Raw genomic sequence first — 18422 nt, forward strand, 5'->3', positions numbered from 1 at the left:
CAATTACAAAGTCTGCCTGAATATAAAGCCATAGTTTTGAGGATGCTATCCAGAGCATTTGATTACAGCATCTGATTACTAAGTAGTACTAATTTTTTCTACCTTTTTCTACCAACCTTTTCTTGACAGTCTGACAGAAAAAGATGAGACAGCCAGAGCAGAACAGAAATGTTTTAAAGTTGTTGAGAAATTGTTAGAATGCCATATAGACACTTGCCTCAGACTTGCCCCAGCTGTACCAGCTCTATAGAGAGATTCAGGGCCTCAGTTTCCAGATGTGTTGATCTAACCCCGCACTGAGCTCCTAAAGCAAAGCTAAACTTTGCTAATGTACTCAGCACATGCAGTTAATAAAAATGAGAAATAAATAAGCTTTACAACAGACATATAGTTAAAACTACCCATGGATGCAGTACAGAATTAAAAACTTCTTATAAGCCCACAGCCCTTCATGAGACCTGAACTTGATCAGTGCAATCCTACTTGAAAACCGACTCCAGAGAAATAATACTAGTAATAGACGTGTGGTTTGAAAATGCATGCTTTTGACATTAAAAGATGCAATAAGCAGTTAATTCAGCAGAGATGTTTGTGCTTCTAGACTTACTTTTTCAAATTACCATCAGCCTTTGTTTCTTTCTGCGCAGAATGATATGGGAGGCCAGCGAATGCTCGTGAATAAGTGGAGCACTTTCCTCAAAACCAGGCTAGTTTGCTCTGTGCCCGGGAGAAATGGAATTGATACACATTTTGATGAATTAGGTAAATATCCTAGACGGCCACAAACTTAAACCCATCATACAAAACATACTCTTTCATGATAACACATCTTACTGCCAAATACTGCACTTGTATTCAGTAACAGGGAATAGCTGTTAGTGTTTTGTTTCCAATGTATGTGAAGTTCTATACATATGGAGCTGACTATCATCAATTATGCCTGCACTTATTGCATCTTTTTAAAGATTGCTTTTAAAATCTGCATTCAATTAAACAGTTTACATGAGTAAAATAGGATTACACTTTTAACAAGCAATTAAGTTTCTCTTTTGGGCTTGAGAAAAGTAGTTTGCTACCAATAACATTGCATTTTAATTTTACAGAGGATGTGTTTTTGCTGCAAACTCGTGATAACAAAAATCCAGTCATATTTGGCCTCTTCAACACTACGAGGTAAACAACTAAAAGAAATAATAGCAGTAGCAGAGGAATGTTTGAACAACCTACTGAAGAGAGAAAAGCTGCATGATAAATATCCCTTAGCAAACACACAGTAAACAGTTTAATCCCTATTCTATTCACAGAGGACGTTATTGTTAATGTAAAAACTGCTCTGTGACACTCAGGGGCTTGAAGTCTCATTCAGTGATCCAGTCTACCTAGATCATAAATTAATTAAATGTTCCGTTGCTTGAAAATTTCCTAGTGTCAAAGCATATATATGTACTCCTGCATGTTTATAAAAGCAGACTATCAGAGCCAACCGTCTTCCTTTAAGAGCTCCACTGTCATTCAAGTTTAAGTAAATAGCAGCTTAAACTCCTACTAACTCCTTAGCGAAGCCTGAAACACCAGCTGTGATGTTGCTGGTGGCCTCCTTTTCCACCACAGCCTAGCTCAGGTGCAAGCAGGCAGTAGCTTTTCCTTGGAGATCCAGCTGTTAGTTTAGGGTGTAACTGGTAGAGAAGAACAGCTGTGCTTTTGCCACTTTATTTTTTGGAATAAAGCAAGGCAGATCAGGTCCTCTAGGGATGCAGGCACCTAGCATTTCCAACTGGCTAGAGAAAGGTGGGCACCTAATAAAATTATCCGAATCACCGTCTGGAGATAACTCTTTTGTAGAGAGCACTGATGTCCTTTAAAAAATAAGAAATTGCTTCTTCGGAACTAAGTGAATAAAACTTAAAAGTAAAAGAGGCACTTTTATATAGTTTGATCTGCACAGAGTGATTTTGATGATCTAACTAATAACACCAACCAACATTCCCATATGAAAACATTCCTATTCATTTCAGTCAGCATTAGATGACTCCCATCATTCCAAAGTAACAACAACAGGAAAAATCTTATAGAAGAAAAATGGTTAACTCTTTAAGTCACTAATCAAGGACATGTAAGACCCGAGTTCAGTTCGCTGTACTTCCTCTCTGTTTATTAAGAAGTAATTTAGAGCCTGTTTTCACTGTCTTCAAATTTTGGGATAACAACACAGAGCTTCCTCAGAGAAACGCAATAAAAGCTTTCTAAAGAACATTGGACGCAGTAGTTATTAAAAACTACATAGGAAACAAAAAGTAGTGTTTTCTCCCTTGAAATTTGACTTGTTTTTAACTACACAATAATACCAGTATTGTATGTACAGAATGTGACATATTGCTTCAATAATGTGTTTGAATTTTACTTCATAGCAATATATTTAGAGGATATGCTATATGTGTTTACCACATGGCAAGTGTCCGAGCAGCTTTCAATGGACCATATGCTCATAAAGAAGGACCTGAATACCACTGGGCTTTATATGAAGGAAAAGTACCTTATCCTAGACCTGGCTCAGTAAGTACAATCTATTTTCCATTGCTTTGCTTTGTAAACAAATTCCAGAAGAAAAAGCAGATGACTGCTATTCTACAAATCTTTCTGACTTCACAGTCCAGGATATATTTATTTGAATATACACATCCTCTAGCATTTCTGGAGAAGTGTGGGGTGGCTTAGCAATAAGTTTAATGAGATACAAGAACCATATATTTCCTAGAGGGAAATAGTGGAATCAAGTATACAAGGGTTTTCAAAGTCCTGTTGGGACTTGAATGGAGCAACCTTGTGTCAGGGTCCTAAGGTCCCAAAGCTAGGACCCCAGGCAAGAAAGAGGCACCTCCAGAAGGTGGGTCAGATGCTGCACTTATAAGCAGTAAGCACATTACCTGGGAAGAAACCACTTTCTATTGAGCCTGGAATAACTGTTCTAGATTTGGCTGCTGACATTTTTTGCATCTGAACTTTGATAACTTTAATCTCATTGTCAAAGAAATAAATGAAAAATCAGATTTATTTAAGTGCATTGAGTGAACCATGGGAGGTTTATTTTAATGGAAGAACTATTTGTCCCTACTGACCTGACTTGAGAAAATAAAGCCAGGATAAACTAGAAAGAAACACGTACCTATATTTACATTAAAAATATATATATTTAAGACACATGCAATGTTTTCCAATGTAAATAATATTATTACTGGAAAAAAAAACAAGCTTACACAAGGCAATTCATGTTCCTTCTATTTTCTGCTGAAACAATGTCATTTAACAAGTGTTAAAGGAAGAAAAAACAAGAAAAGATGATCCACTGTTTCAAGATCAGGTGGTTCTGGTTCCTTTTTCTCATCTCTTTTTCAAAAAGGAACAAATTTCAACATTTCTATGGCTTAGATCGGTGCACACATTAGAAATGACAGGTGGATTTTAATAAAGTAACTCACCAGAATAAACACATTTGTAGATAAGGAGTAAATCCTCCATTGCCAGAGGTCCTTCTCTCAAGGCGGGTTCTTACTGGAAGCGATGGTCTAGCGTCCTCACAATTCATTGGTTTGCTTTACAACACCACAGAGTGAGATGTTACTACCCTCAAATCAGATTCCTGAGCTTATTAACGTACTTATTCTGTACCTTTTATAAAAATACAGAAATATTAAATCAACCTTACAAAGAACTAAACCTAGCAAAATCACTCATGCTTTTTGTTAATTTTCACACAACTTTCTTTTCAATTTTTTTTTTTTTAATGAACATTAAGTGAAGAAAAGAAACAAGACATATTTTGAAAATGCTGTTCATCTGGAAACTGTTGTAGCATACTCTTCAACTATACCAGTGCTGGCATGGAGAGAGTTGTTCCTTCTGGTCACTTTGATTTTTCATTTGGAAAACAGAAATGCTGGAGGAAATCACAAACACATTATTTAGAGACAGGCAGTTAATTTCTACAAGGAATTCCTAATTTCTATGTGTATTTTGTAAAGGCATCACAGCTGATCTTCATTTCACTCCCTTTTCCTATTTCGCTTTCCTTTTAGGTGTGGTTTCTGTCCCTGTCATACCTTGGCCCAGGACTCTCCCATCCCAGCTCAGGGGGGTGAGGAGAGGGGTCCCACATTCACTGCCCGTCAGCGTAGCCTGAGGGTGCCCTTTGCATTGAGGGAGCCCACCAGCATCTCATAGAAGGGTCACATCTTCCCCTTCCTGCTGCAGGTCAGGAGGAGCCAGGCTAACCCAGAGAAGCATCCCATCCAGGATTCCCTCTTCACCCGGTACCTTCTGGGGAATACAACTCCTACCCATCCAGAGCAATTGCCCTCTCTTGAAAGCTGCTTTTGTTTACACTAGCTGAAGGCCTGCCCCTATCAGGTCACCATCGTGCAGATCTTTGATTCTCTGAGACACAAAGACATTTCTAACAGCTCTTTGACCTAAAACACCCCACAGTTTTCACACTTCACCTCTTTTATCTCCACGCAGGCTAGGAGCTCACTCTCCTGAGCTTAACAGTGAAGTAAATAGATGCTGGAGCATTACTTTCAGTTGTTTTTCCTTTGCTAACTGAATTATTATTCACTTCTGTACTAAAAGCAATCATTGCAGAAATAAACACTGCATACAACTCGTTTATCACAGAATCCTCAGGACCGCAAGGTGAAAAGGCCTATTGGCTTATCTAGTCCATGCAGTACAGCCTTCCTCCCTGTGGTATGATTGCAAATGAGTGTCCTCTTACTTTTTAAATTAATGTTTTCCTCTGCTTCTCTTGGGGTTAGAGACATAAGTCAAAATGCAGAAGTGGATGTTACAAAAAAGAGATTATTTAGGATTTAAACATTTTGAATATGATTCGATCATCTTAGCCAATAAGCTACTACTGTAGCACTTCTGACATCAATAGGAAATATTTTTGTTTGTTTGTTTAATGCAGATTAAAGTGATTGCTGTTGAGTCAGGATAGAAAATCAGATAAGTAAATTGTCACATTTTGAGCAAAATATTTGAATTCAAACGATTTATTGGTTTCCAATTAGACATTTTTTATGGCAGATTTACAGTTTTTGCGGTTTTACCAAATAATGAGACAGGACCGTGCATGGATTGCAGAATGACTGGGTATTTTACAAAGGTGATACAGTCCAAGTTCTTTCACTGGTATCCAGGTATTTTTCTGGGCAATAGAGCACTTCACATATGTTACTTGGACTGGCAGTAAACACTGACATGAATTCACTATTAATGACTGCAGCCGTTACACTGACATCTCCTAGCACTGGCATTTAAATGGTGGGGTTTTCTGGCAAGGACAGAGCACTGAGCCAGCATTTCAGCAAAGCTGACAGTGAGTTACAGAAAGGCTGCCCAAAGTTCCACTCACTTCTCTCCCTGGGCTCTGATTGGACACATTTGAATCCGACATTTGAATCCTTCCCAACAGACAAGGCACAGCAGCTGAAACAGGTGTAAAAGCAGAGTGCAAGTTACTTTCCCAATGGCATGGAACAAGCTAGTTGAGAAACCAGGTCTTTCCTTGGTGTTAATCAATCTAACTGTATTTGTCTTTTTACATTGCAGAGCACATCAGAGGCTGAAGTAGCTGGCTCTGCCATCTCAGAAAGGATTAATTGATTCATTTTTGGCTTCTCATTTAGGGCACAGTCTAGAGGTCTTTTAACGTTTGTCCAGTAGCAAAAAGACAAAGCATGTTTTGGGCTGTATCCCCAGACTATGATTCACACTCCAAAGAAAAGGTCAGCGAATCCCACTACTTTTCCCATTACAGCAGTGACAGTGACAAGAAGCCATAAATAACCTCTATGAAGCATCTCTGAGAGTCAGCACTCTTTGGTCTTAGCTACTGAATAGGTAAAGATGGAGTTTGTAAGGAATGGGAGTAGAGCTTAAAGATAAATAAACAGAAAACCACTGTTAAGAGTCATGCAGGTTCTGACAGACTCTTCAGTCTGCTGCTCGCTGAAGTCTACTTGATGCACTGCTTCTGCCATCACCTTGGCTCCTGATTCTTTTAGTGCATTTGGACTGTGATGGACCTGGGAATGACATCAGTTACCTCAAAAATGGTGTTGATAGACTTCAGAGATGGCTGCCTCTACTGTTTCCTTTCTAGATTACTTGATTTTATTTACTTAAAAATGAAAAACCTGTGAAGGATTATTTTTATTAAATCCCTCCAGGACTAGAACTTAGCAAAAGGAACCTGGCAATGTCTCCTCACTCGATACGCTGTGTCGTGCAGGGAAAGCAGAGGTTTAGCCTGTCTTCATACTCCAGCTCTGTCTCTTTATTGCAAACAGCCGGTGAAATCCCATCGCTGGGTTGATTAGACAATTACTTTAAAGTCAACACTGAACAAATACTTTCCTGTAGCTAAGCCCAAAATGTGGAAACAAACATTGCCCCACTTGACAAGTGCAGGAGTTTGTTATTGCCAATTACAGCTGACCACAAGTATAAAATTACTGTTTCCAGAAAACATAAAGAGTATTTTATTTCATTTTATTGATTGAAAAATCCAATTTAAATAGGGAAAGGCTGCTACTGTGGCTTTGCTTGTAATGCTCCTTAAAACCACATTGCCTTATGAATATTTAGAGAAAGCAAATGGTTACTGAGATATTTCCAGCTTGGTCATAAATGGTTTCAATTAGACATCATGAAGCAAATTGGAAATGTAGAATCTATGCTCGGTTAGGGAACATTATATCCTTCACAAAGCATTCTAAAATTAACTTCTCTGTTTAACGCATTAAATTATCCCTAATTGCACATTTGACCGAAGGAGTAAGCCTCTTTTAATCAGTCATTGACATAAATTCTATTTGCTTCACAAAACAGTAAATTTATCAGTGCAAACATTGGTATTTCAAGCTAAACTGTGATATATAATACTGCCATTGTGAGTTAGGAATTAGAATCAAATGTAATACTGTTAGAATGCCCGAGATCAAGAATTACTGTTGTGGCTGGCATCATTTTTAAGTGTCTTAATTTCCTACGGTAGTACATTTCACAATCAATCAAAAGTAATAAGACTAGAGACTGATTTCAATCATTAGTGTTCTGTTGACTTTACCTGGCTCTGTCTCTGCTGGGATAGGAAACCCCTTTCTCCTAACTTTGTCAATGGCCATTTTGATTACATATTAGCCATGAAGTTGGGGAAGACATAAGCATCATGGTCATGTCTTTTTGTCAAAATCTAGAAATGTCACTGTTTATTCTGCTCTTAGTATGCTAGAGAGGAATGCACTCCTTCTTTCTAAACACGACAATGCCAAGGTTCTGTTCAGAAATCCCTTTTTCTGTTTCTCACAATTAATAACACACCCATGCATAAAGCATAGAGTTCACTGTCCTAATTCCTACTGTGGTCTTCTGTGCCTGTTTTCACGTCAGGTTTTCTGTAGACTTTTCTTGCAGACTCTATTAACCCTGAAAAGAAGACCTGTCTCTGACAATTTCTTTGGCAAACCTTCAGGATGATCTATGCTTTATGTTTTTGCAGTGTGCCAGCAAGGTGAATGGCGGTCTGTACACTACCACTAAGGACTATCCTGACGAAGCTGTCCATTTTGCCAGGAGTCATCCACTGATGTATCAGCCCATCAAGCCTGTTCATAAAAAACCAATACTAGTTAAAACAGATGGAAAGTACAATCTTAAACAAATAGCAGTGGACAGAGTAGAAGCTGAAGACGGGCAGTACGATGTCTTGTTCATTGGCACAGGTAAATAAAAGAAAGCAAGGAGGAAAATTGGCTTAATATGCTTGGGGTTTGGGTTTTTTTTACCCCCAGGATGAATGAAAGTGTTTATAGTCCAACAATAATAAATCGATGCAATATTTCTTTTTAACAATCATTCTTTGCCTGAGTGCTCTGGTCTTCACCTTACAGAGGAGGTTAGTCATTCTGGACATGTGCTTCACTCTGCTGATAACGTTATATAGAAAAATAATGGTAGGGAAACATTTAAAGACTAGGAAGAGAAACTTAACTATAGAAAAAGAAGGTGATAGAATTTTCAAAAATATTATTTCAAGTTGCTGGCTTTATTCCACAGTTTATTTTCTCCAATTTTGGAGATGACAAGTCTAGCTGATACAGTTAAAAAGAAACTCTCAGCTTCCAGATTTAGGTTACAATACAGCTCAAAGCAGGAAGGAGGAAATACCCAAGTTTCTTAAAAAGAAACTCTGGGAAGTTTTTTGCCAAGTTTTCTTGTCTTTCTTTTGTGTCGTTTTCATAAGATACAGAGAACTTGTTTAAAGAGGGTTTTTAAACATCTACAAAACAAATATGATTAAGGTAAAATACATCATAGGCCTGCCCTAAGTCTAAGCAACAGAGGGAAAAAACTCCCACCTTCTAATGGTATTTGAAAAATAAGAAAACCTAAGAAAATAAGAGGAAAACCTGGAACTAGACAATGTTTTAGTCACATCTAATCTGTCTGGAAAAAATCCAAGGATTCATGCATTCACATTTTATCAATTTAACAACAGGAGTGGTATCACAAATCATTTTGACCACTTCGCCTAGGAAAGCAGCTATAGTGAATTATTTTTTACTAATGAAATTCCTCTGATAAGCACATTTCAGTGTTGAGAACATTTAAAAGAAGCATGCTTGTAGAATAGTAAAGGATTATTTATATCAGTGCTGTTTTTTAAGCTTTTAAATGGCCTCAGTATAGTCTTATTATTGGACTTAGTGTGATGTATAAAACATTGTGCCATATGTCACTTAATTTTATCATGGCACCTAGATTTTTCATGTTTTCCACTTACATTTGTTATTGAGATATTCTATCAAATACTTCTGTACGCAAGTCCTCTGATAAGCAAAGTTGAATCCAAGGGGACTTAAGTCTGTGCTTTAGAGCTGTGCTGGACTGGCACCCAACAGCCACTTAGTCTACTCGAGATGTCTAATCTCAGGTGACAAGAAATTCTAGCATAGGAATTTGGGCTTTAGAAACTCTAAAACAAACCCTGCAATCTCTGTACTGGCAAAGCTCCTGTAAAAACCTCATCGCTTCTCTTGCTGATATAATGTTAGAAAGGGTTAATCTTTTTTTTATCCGGGTTCGACACCTGCTGTGTAACGTAAGTAAACAGGGTCTTACAGCCGAGCAGTGCAGTTTAGAAATGTTCATCAAAGGCGAATTCTGAACATCAGGGCTAACCTTCACGTGTCTGTCAGCAGGATTCGAAGAAGGACATGTGAAAATCAGAATGCAATTTCTTTTTTACTATTCCATCACAAAATGGATGCCTTTGATTACATATTCTCTTTGAGACGGAGTGTACGACCCCAGTTTAACATTTCCTCTTTATGTTTGCCCCTTTGATCTTTTGCTGAGCATTTTTCCCAGAGCTTGTCTACTTAATATTTCCCCCAAATCAAAGGTGACTGAAGGTAGCAGAAGAAAGGAAATGATATTTGCCATTGTTGATGACAGATTTTTCAGATTAAGGATAGCAAGATTATTCTAATAATAGTCAGCAAGACAAAGCTGAAGTGGTGGAAGACCAGAGGTTATTTGTGTTTTTTAATTTCCTGCAAGACTTGTAGTGACAGAGAGGCTGATAAACCTAAACTCCAATGTGCCTTAGACTTTTTGAATGTGCCGATTTTATTTGGTTCATCTTCCTTTGATTAACACCTTCAGCTCAACAGCAGCACAGTGTTTCTCTAGAGGAGGTCAAGAACTGTGGACAATGGACCTCTAAAGGCTTTTGTACACTTGCCTGGAGGAATGGAGCTGCTGCCAGCAATTATGGATAGTTAGTAGTTTCCTAACTAGTGTAAACACTCAGATCCTATAATTAAAACTATTTTACACTGCCTTGCCTTGAGGGACTCAGCTCCTGCCTACTCTCATTTCATTTTCTGAAATATGGTCGCCCTCTCTGATCCTTTGGCTGCTCCCCAAGGGGTTATGACCCAGAGTTTGAAAAGTACAAGTCAATTAATCCGGAATTTCTCGGTTGACTCTTATTTGCCAGGGACAAATTGTCATACGCATTTATTTTCTAAGAGTGAGAAACCTCATCAATAACAGCAATATGCATCTACCTGTACATATTTATAAATATCTATCCATTATGAATTTGAAGAAGTTATGTAATGTATTTGAAGGCCATATAAATGTTTCCACCAATTATAAACTTTAGTTTGGTTTAGTTGGTTCTTTTTTTCTTTTTCAATTTATTCCCAGATAATGGAATTGTGCTGAAAGTCATAACAATTTACAATCAGGAGACAGAATCAATGGAAGAAGTGATTCTTGAGGAGCTGCAAATATTCAAGGTGAAGGGTGCTGTATATGAAGCATATATATGTCTTGAATTTTCTGCAGAATTAAGATATCTAAAATACCTAAGGATAGTCAAATATGTAATAGCTGTGTGCAAGTGATTTTCTAATGATCTAGATATTTTATGACAGGAAATCTTCATTTTCAACTGAAGTTTCTCTGAGGTGGAGTCATAGCCCAAGTACTGAAGCATGTTGCAGCAAACCAGGACTACTGTCTTTCTGTTTACATGCTTGGTGGGTGTAGTGTGAGTTTTAATTAAAAGTTTATTGCATTTTATGTAACTTTCCCTCATATCAAATGGAGCACTCTAAAGAGTATAACTGCATGCACAAAAATGTGCCTGCTACAATCTTGGAAGCTTAAATGAGATTCGGATGAAAATGTCCAAATGTCAGAAAGAGTGAATCAGTTAATCTGTCTTTACAGTGGCAAAACCTGAGTCTTAGTGAGGCAAAACTCCATTCTTTTTAGGAATAACCCATGACAAAAGCTCATTATTTGGTATATGGAAAAGCTAATATAATGAAATTCTCTGAGTGAGTATCCACATCGTGTCGTGTTGGCCACATGCAGAGGCTAATCTACTTGCAACCATAGGGAAAATCTAACATCCAAACTTAGATATTTAAATCTGGTACCTGCATTTAGGCATTGTAACACTTGACTTGTTGCTTGGGAGTGGGGGGAAATCACAGAAATTCCCCCTTTTGATAAAGCTTGTTTTCAATAGACCTATTAGGGGCTACATCTTGCCATTGCTGCAGGGAGACAACAGTAAAAGAAGGAATTTTCCCTATTTTTATCTTCTCTTCAATGAATGTTTTGCTATAAAGAACCCTCCACTTATCACTCTCAAGTAGGACAAAAGAGATTCGGTGGTGGCAAGAGCTAATGTCATGTTTGACAGGGAAGTTGTAGTGTTCCTGTGTCTCTGATAATTCTGAATGAAGTGTGGGCTGCTTGTTTTTAAATAAACTCTTTTAAAGCAGTATCTCTGAAAGTCACAAGTTCCTCACATCTTTCTGCAGCATCAGAACTTAAAGTTACAATATCTAGCAAAGATGAATAAAATAAGTAAACACGAATATTTTTTTAACCTAATTTATTGTCACATCAAAAAAATATATTTTTTTCTAAACAAGGAAATATTTGCTATTTTCTAGGTGCCAGTTCCTATTATTTCTATGGAAATCTCTTCAAAAAGGGTAAGTATTTGACAAGTTTGAAATTTGAAGATAGTGTCTCAAATATAACAAAGCTATCGATTGTATAGAGATATATAGATACATAGACAGACAGATAGATGTACACCATCTATAATGAGATCTGGTCTTATATAGTAATCCTTTGGTAGTATAAACTTGTGGTTGTGTGTCTGTTCCTTTATGGAACACTTATGTTTTTCAATTCTAATGTTAAATCTCCTTAGTTCACACTGTCAGTCATATCCAAGCAAGCAAAACCCAATCTGTTTCATGAGTTACCACTGACATAGTAATCAGAATAGGGATTAGCTTGGTAGATATGGCAACTCACAGAAAAGTTCCTTGCTGATAAATGCAGACGGACTTCAGCCCCATGGAGATATCAGTGCAAGAAGAGCCTTGCTGGCTCTCCCACGTATGCAGTTGCCCATCAAAGGCAGGGCTGTTTGGATCTGACTATTATTCAAGAATGTTTCTGCTCATATAAACAGCCAATATGTTACTCTTGTAGGTAGATTCTCATCTGTACCATGTTATAGATATTCATACAATATCACCACATCATCTCAAGATAGAGCCATTATGAGATTCTAGGATAGTTATATCTTAATAGATCTTAGATATCCAATGCAATATAGGTCATATCAACATAGTGAAACACAAGTAACAAAGAATGAAAAGTGCGCTAATAGATGGGAATATGACCCAAAAGTTCATTTTAGTCTTGGTATCCAGTCAACTTGCATTCTTTCTGTAGGTAATGTAGAAAGACAAACCCCTCTGATGGTGATTCAGAGGAGGATCTTAGATGTAAGTATTCTGAATTATTTCCTTTGTCAATCTATTGGATCTTTCCCATGGACTGTGAAAGCAGCTCTGGATTGTCTAACACTGCACCTAAGTAATTATTTGGAGAAAGACTTCAGAGTCATTTCAAATATTTGCCTTACCTTTAGCTCTCAATGAAATGCTATGGTAAGAGTGTTGTGTTGGAAGAGTAAAAGGAGATACTGTATAAAAAGTCAAACAGTCTTCCTCCATTACATCCAGTTCCCAAGTGGACTGCTAACTCTATTAATTCAAGAAGTCTCTGGAAAATCCAGAGAGATTTGTAAAAAAAGCTGCCAAAGTAACCCAGCAGTTGAAGAACAAACCTTTTTGTGAGAAGTAACAACATTTTCATATATAAAAGACTGAGAGAGATCAGGATAGCCAGATATAAAATTTTACCCAGTGAAGTGACTTCTTAGTGTATATGTGTTTGGATCCTTTAACATTGATGGCAAAGCAATATGAAGATTAAATAACCAAGTTTAGCTTGCAGAATGTAGATAAACCTAATCTTGAAATAGGATGCAGTTTTCTGCTACCCAGAACAATTAAATGTTGTGATATATGTTCAGAACAGGACTGTCACCAAGTCATTTTGTCTTTAAGATGAGAGCTGTAAGCAGAATTATAACTTAGTTGAGTTTATGTGAAAAAAATTTATGCATTTTCTTTCTGCTTCAGCATTTTGGTTGGTCTCTTTTCGCCTTGGAGTTTGTGAGCCTGTGGAGACCTCCTTGCCAGCTTTGTCTCAATACCCTTATAACACTAACCAGTCTTCACTAAGTCAATGGTGCAATAAAATATCCTGTCTCAGGGCTGAGCTAGTTATCTGCAAAGGTTGTGGGAGAATGTTCTGCCTTCATGTTCAGTTGGCTAGATATTGGATGCATTTTGCCCTCTGATGAACTAAGACTTAGAGTAGTCTTTACCTCTGCTAAAAGATGAAAGAGAAAAATCCCATCTCGTATGTCTCACTGGAAGTGTTGTTCATGTCTTCTGGGACAATCACACCGCAGCCTTTGCATACAAGAAAGAATTGCTCTCAAACAAGGGTCCTGGGTTTCTTTTTCATTCCAGTTGGCAGATTGAGTTTCTGCTACTACCATCTGGTTTATCTCATCTGAGAATGTCTTCAAGCATTGGTGTTACCAGGCTCTCCTAGTTTCTTCCCCTGGTATTTCCAAGAGTAAAATTTTTTTGACCCAAACAGATATAGGAGATGTAATTAGGAACAAAATCTAACTATCTGGATTTAATTTCATGTTATGTTATAGGCAAGCCAGGCTAAATGAACTGCCTGTATTTTCCACCTTTAAGAATTTTAAAAGATCAGGTTTCGAAAGCTTGATCTAAAAGTGGGAATTATGGACTAAGTTTGGCCATTAGGATAAGCACAGTTTAAGTGATCATTAGGAAGCCTTTTTCCGACTGGTAAAACCACGTAAGCGAGCTGTGCATAAGCAGTTCCTATTGCAGTGCATGCTGTGTATTTCCATTTACATTCACCAGCAACAACTTTTTTTATCAAATACCTCTAAATTGAAGTTATTCTTTCCTGCCTTTATTATTCCAGCAACTCATTAATTGGATTGATCATCATTCACTTGATGTGAAAAAGACATCAATGTGAACTCAGAAGATACAGTCTTAGCTCTAATGTTGAAAAATTCCTACAAATAAATATTGAAGTAGATTGTGACCAATTGATTTGTAAGGAAGGACTTCACATCGTCAGAAAAAAATAAAAATCTATCTCTTGTGATTACACAAATCATAGTACTAATGTGCACGTGTGTATGTGACTGTATTGTAAGTAGCCTCTTCAAGAGTTAAATCTACTTGATTAGCCCCAGTCTAAGATTAAGGTTGGTTAAAACTTTCGCAAATTTGAACTTCCTTATTTAAAGTTTCTCCTGTCAAGTTTGGTTTTTTGTTTTGTTTTTTTTTTTAGATCAGTTAGTTGACAGAGAATTGTAAAGAGGGAGGCACTGGAAACTATGCTGAGGAAGAAAAAGAAACTTAAACCCCTGCCTATTCACGCACAAAGCTTACAAAGCTGAAACTTCAGAAGCGAGGAAATGCCAAAATAAACATTTTAACTTCACCTTCTTTCTGCTCCTCTCTCCTCATGCAGGATAGCCTGTAATCAGATATTTTCCTACAGAGTAACTCTGCCTCCCTCAGGGCACAGCTCGGATGTGCAACTGTCAAGAAATGCTAAAGCTAACATTTTTTAATAACTCTGTTGGTAACAGAAGTTTTACTGCGAGTTCCAGGAATTTAATCATACATGGTGTATTTTTTCCAGCAACAGCTCTACGTTGGATCTGAGTCGGTCATAGCACAAGTGAAGTTCCACCAGTGTGACATGTACGGCACTGCCTGTGCGGACTGCTGCCTCGCTCGGGATCCGTACTGCGCTTGGGATGGCATCTCCTGCTCCCGCTACTACCCCACAGGAATGCAGGCAAAGAGGTGAGAACTGCTGCTCTCTGTGAAACCCTTTTTGCAAAATGCCTACATAAAGAGTTACTATTGCAACACAAAGTACCTCCTATCTCCCCCTCATGAAAATATCTGAGCAGCAAGAAAGATATGTTAGCTGATAATTTTTTAGCCCAGCTTTAGGGCATTGTGAAGGAACCAAATTAACAGGATGGCATAAACCTCAGCACCAGTATTTTATAACTGAAGCAAAGTCACTTAGCAATTATTTGCTGTAAGTTCTAAACAAACCTTGATTTCCTTATACATCTTTTGGTGTTCAGAGGTAAGATTCCTTAGAACATAAGAGACCTATTTTGGTCATATCGTACAGCAAATATATTACACTGCAATGACATATTCAACAGAAGTTCCAAAAAAAGCAATGAAAAATCTGTGTTAATAGTTAAATAACTTCCCCAGACAAAATGAAACCAAGTATCTGCAAAAGCTAAGATTAGGCTTAGGCTTTCTCCAGTGAATTTATAAAGAGAAGTTACCCCAGAAGCCAGTTCAAAGCACAAACTTAATTTGGCTGCTTTAATTCTTCCCTTGGGGAGGCTTCTTCTCTCTGGCACTATTCACTTATTCATAGCTCTTAGCCCTCACTCCTCTGTGCAGTAATTTCCCATATACCCGTCTTCTTCCTCTCCCTCTCAAACACAGGTTCTCCAGTTCATCTACACAGATACTTGATCAAGCATCTAGAACATCCATATTTTAATCCAGACCTTTTCACAAAACTTTGAGTCAGCTTTACCACTAGAGAGAGTAATTTCTAGCTTTAGTCAGCAAAACTTTGGTAATGTATAATTCATATCCTTTCTCTGGCTTTTTTGCTATTACTCTTTCTGCAAATAATCTTATATATATTTGACCTACATGGACTGCAATGAATTGAGTAACTTCTGGAGACAGTTTTGAAAGCCAGTGAAGATGGTTCAGTCAAAATGAAGTCACGGTACTCCAAATGGATTATTGTTTCTTAAGGAAAATCAGGACAGACAGATTTTTTTTTTTTTATCTTGTCCTGCCCACCTTATCTTTCCATGAACCCAGATGCACTTAAACAAATGCACTGCTGACTACAGTCAGGCACAACAGACATTTCTCCGAAGTTTTCTAAAAGATAATGAACAGAGAAAGCACTGGTTTTTTGGGTAGGGCACATTAAAATGAAAAAAAATAAGAAATACAGCCATTTACTTAGCATAATTAAGAATCTCCTGGACTTATTACGCTAAGGCATACTTTAAACCGAGTAAGAAATCTACACCACTTTTACCAGCAGGACTGCATAGCCTCATGTCTCTTGCAAGCAGATCTAAGGGAGGAAGTGGGCTCTGGTTGTCTGCTCCGTGTGGGAAGAGTCTTGCTAAAATTTTCAGGCCCCAAATTAAGAAAGATGAGCAGCTGTATAATGGGCCAGGGTGATTAATTTCCTACTGTATAAGTAGAAATTGGATTATCATAATTATAAAGCAAATGGGTTACTCATCTAATGATGTAAAAGTCATTTGGGGAACAGAAGGGGGTAAAAAATTTCCCAGAATCCTGCCAGGTCTGTATTAGCTTTTGCATTGTTCTGCAGGCTACTTACTGCCTAAGAAAAGATAAAAGAAACTCACTCTGTCCTGAACTCTGTTGTACATTTTTAGCATATTTCTCACCTAAGACAACTTCCAGAGTAGCAGCCCTTAAGTCCCCTGACATGCATTTATCCAGAGCTGAGTGATACAGGCAGCACCCCAGGCACCTTCCTGTGTCTTACCTCCCCAACATTCATCAGGTCAGTATCTAAGAGAAGAAAATACTGCTGTTATCAACCTCCTCCTCTTAAGATAAGCACTGCAGCAGTAGGGAAGGGATTTGCACTCAATTGAATGGTGAAGTCTGCGAAACTTGTTCTACATACAAGAGTTTGGGGAGCGGCCAGCGAGATCTAATAATGTTGAGAGGGAGAGATGGCATTTGCTTTGTTCACTGTAGCTCACAGCAGAAGCTCAGAGCATTTTACAGTTAGGAGTCTTGACTAGCTGTGTGGTACATGGAGAGGCGGGGAGAGCTACTCAGGTCATGTGTATGGGAGTAGTTTCAAGTTGCCTCCTGCTGGTGCCAGGTGGAGACCACTGCCGGAAAAGACAGGTCTCAGTAGACAACAGGGCGTTTTCTAATACCACGTGACCCTGAGCAGGCAACAACCCTGCCACAACTGCCCTGGGCTCCAGATCCAATTAACACTAAGTCCCAGAGCATACATGTCTTGATTCGGCCTTGTCCCAGGGCTCCAGATTTCTTCTCAAGATATACACTTAAGTTAGCACAAGGTGCAAAGGGCATTGGAGAGCACTTGCTCCCCCTGTTCCTGGCAGCCCTCACTTCATGAGGACTTATAGACCTGTGCCTTATATTACAGCACACCTGAGCAGGATGTAATACCACCACTATCTGCTCAAAAGTTGCCCTCATACAGTACATTTAGGTGGGCTTTTGACTTGCTAGTGCAGTACGAGCACTGCTAAGAGCTCTTTTTTTAATTCCGGTCCTACTGGTGAAGAGCTGAACCAAAGCAGGTGTGTACAATGTTTCCTCCCCAGTTTGATTCAAATGCTCACTGCATTAGATCTTAATGCCTCCAAGGTACAGCAAGTGTTTAGAGAAACATGAAATAGAGGAACTGCAGAAAAACTGTAAACTCAGCCATGTACAGGATATAGAGAGAACTGCAACACAAATACAAAACGGCTCTATTGACAGCTATACTAGTGTGTTGAATTCTGAAAGCCAGTATTTTAATTTGTGCAAATGCATAGCCTAAATAATTAATCAAGTATAGGACTGAATTAAGGAAAAATAAAAACCAAGCCCCAAATCTTGTATCTTGATGCTGGCGGTGCAGCACACTACAACATCATGGTAGTTACAGGTGTATGGTTCCTGCATGTTGCAAATCCTAAGATGTTATATGGAAATTATATTGCATTCGACTTACATGCTTGAGAAAGCAGAGGAGTCCAGGACTTAAATAAATGCTTCAGTTCACTATTACCTCTGCAGTCTGGTTTAGGCAGGTTCAATTTTTATTTAACTGAGCACTGAAGTCCACAAGTGAGATTCTTTACTGTGCCAGCTCACTGTCCAGGCTGAAAAAAAGAAAGGTGAAGAAACTTTAAAATCTCTTTCAGCTTGGGTAGATCTGGCTATCCATGATTCCTTAGCTAATTTTAAGAAGCTGACAGTCACCCTCCTGCCTCCTCTCCCTTTCTGGCCTCCTTCTCCACTGCCCACCACATCAGCAAACACTTAAACATGCTCTTCTCCTCTCATGGTTAGCAATAGAGCTCCTAACAGATTTTTTTTCCCCCAAATCTATGTTTTTTCCCTCTAAGCCTCCTCGCCTTCCTCGCGGCCTGCCCTCGCTTCTGGAGGGGGGAGGCAGAGCTGCACTGACACCAGGGGGCACCACGGCGGTGGCGGGGGGGGGGGGGGTAGGCCTGTTGGGGGGCAGGGCAGACCAGGGCA

General features: G+C 38.5%; 1 protein-coding gene across 1 annotated transcript in view; it reads left to right on the top strand.

Moving 5' to 3' along the window:
- Positions 1–18422, top strand: part of SEMA3E (sema domain, immunoglobulin domain (Ig), short basic domain, secreted, (semaphorin) 3E) — a 143299-nt gene that overhangs the window by 117003 nt on the left and 7874 nt on the right. The window contains exons 8-14 of the mRNA XM_010137200.1: positions 648–762; positions 1104–1173; positions 2409–2553; positions 7562–7784; positions 10279–10370; positions 11544–11585; positions 14725–14891. Coding sequence (XP_010135502.1) covers positions 648–762; positions 1104–1173; positions 2409–2553; positions 7562–7784; positions 10279–10370; positions 11544–11585; positions 14725–14891 — 854 coding nt within the window. The remainder of the gene's footprint in view (positions 1–647; positions 763–1103; positions 1174–2408; positions 2554–7561; positions 7785–10278; positions 10371–11543; positions 11586–14724; positions 14892–18422) is intronic.

The sequence above is a fragment of the Buceros rhinoceros genome, unplaced genomic scaffold (genome assembly GCF_000710305.1).
Source record: "Buceros rhinoceros silvestris isolate BGI_N320 unplaced genomic scaffold, ASM71030v1 scaffold11475, whole genome shotgun sequence".
Lineage (NCBI taxonomy): Eukaryota > Metazoa > Chordata > Aves > Bucerotiformes > Bucerotidae > Buceros > Buceros rhinoceros.